The following is a 1,435-nucleotide window of genomic DNA, read 5'->3' as shown; positions in this document are numbered from 1 at the left end:
CCGAAGAAGAGGAACGAAGACGAGATGAGGAGCATCGCCGAGCTTTAGAAGCAGAAGCACGCCGTCACGCTGAGGAAGAAGATGAAGCGTTACGTTTGGCGGAACGAGAAGAAGATGAGCGCCGACGTGCAACAGAGGAACATCGTCGTCGCTTAGAACAATTAGATGAAGAACGCCGACGCGTCGAAGCAGAGCAAGGCGAAAGTATCAATTCAGTACAGCCAACCGAAGACGATGATGCGGATGAACTAGAAGAGGAGGAGCGCCGTAGGGCTGAACAAGAGGAAGAAGAAGAGCGGCATCGCGCTGAACAAGAAGAACAGGAGCGCCTTCGTGCCGAGCAAGAGGAAGAAGAAGAGCGACGTCGCGCTGAACAAGAAGAACAGGAGCGCCGCCGTGTCGAGCAAGAGGAAGAAGAGCGACGTCGCGCTGAGTATGAAGAGCGTCGTCGTGCTGAAGATGAACGTCTACGTGCTGAAGAAGAAGAAGCTGAACGCCGTCGCGCTGAATACGAAAGTGGCCGAGGTAGCGTCTATGCGCCGACTATAGTCCGCAAATCAATAATTTTTTATTACTCATTGAAGCAAGCTTTTCTAGACCTAAGTGCTTTACATATTACTGAAAAAGAGCAACGCTTAGCGGCCTAGCTCCAATATTGACTGCAATGCGGCTGTAAAAAACGCTTTATTAACATAGAACGCGCTAACTAATTACCGGGTTATTTTGTATTTGTAGCTAAAAGCTAACAAAACTAATTTATAAACTAACCGTTATAAATAATTTAAAAAGCTGATATTGCTTTTTACAAGTGATAACAACAAAGGGGCTTAGGATACTAACGGTCGTTAACTTAAACTTTTTTCCTCTTTCTATTAGACGACTTTTTGTAACTGGAGCTTTCACTCACAAATATAGCTTTCGCTAGAGCTTTCATCAGTTACCTTAGCGCAAGTTTCAAACTGGGTCTGTTGTCCCTTCAAAAATAGAGCTTTCGTGTGCCGAGCTTTTTAAAGCTATCTTTATGTGGACGTGAGAGGAGTAAATGGTCTCTTACCCATACTTCATTCAATCAATAATGGTCACCTACGGATATTACTCTGTGCACGTCTATATAAAGTGTACAAAAAGCTCACTCAAGCCGATGCCAGTTTGAGTCGTTTCTTCTTCGCTTACTAAAGCTCATTCAAAGCTTGCAGGTGTAATAATCTGTCGAAAACCTAACCCTTAACAAGATCGCTGGTACAATGCCAATGCAATGGGAACTTTGGCTTCTCTTAAAGCTCAACAAAGTTTATTTTGAAGCTGTACCTAACTTTTACTTATTTTGTTTTGGTTATTATTGTACTTATTAGTTATTTAATTTATTCTTTCGTTATTATTTTACTAAGCTCGATATTCATCTAAATCAATACACATACTTACACTAAAACATTAC

General features: G+C 42.2%; 1 protein-coding gene across 1 annotated transcript; it reads left to right on the top strand.

Annotated features, from left to right (window-relative positions):
• Window positions 1-5: 5 nt before the first annotated feature.
• Window positions 6-678, top strand: LOC108356839 (vicilin-like seed storage protein At2g18540; the record flags this gene model as incomplete). Its single annotated transcript, XM_017607942.1, has 1 exon — window positions 6-678. A coding segment is annotated over one exon (642 nt), but the record flags the coding sequence as incomplete, so codon positions are not given.
• Window positions 679-1,435: the final 757 nt, after the last annotated feature.

This window comes from Rhagoletis zephyria, unplaced genomic scaffold, assembly GCF_001687245.7.
Source record: "Rhagoletis zephyria isolate East Lansing unplaced genomic scaffold, Rhagoletis_zephyria_1.1 Rzeph_scaffold_66129, whole genome shotgun sequence".
In the NCBI taxonomy this organism is placed as follows: Eukaryota; Metazoa; Arthropoda; class Insecta; order Diptera; family Tephritidae; genus Rhagoletis; species Rhagoletis zephyria.
Note: the sequence above shows the minus strand (reverse complement) of the source record. Positions and strands in the feature narration are given on the sequence as shown.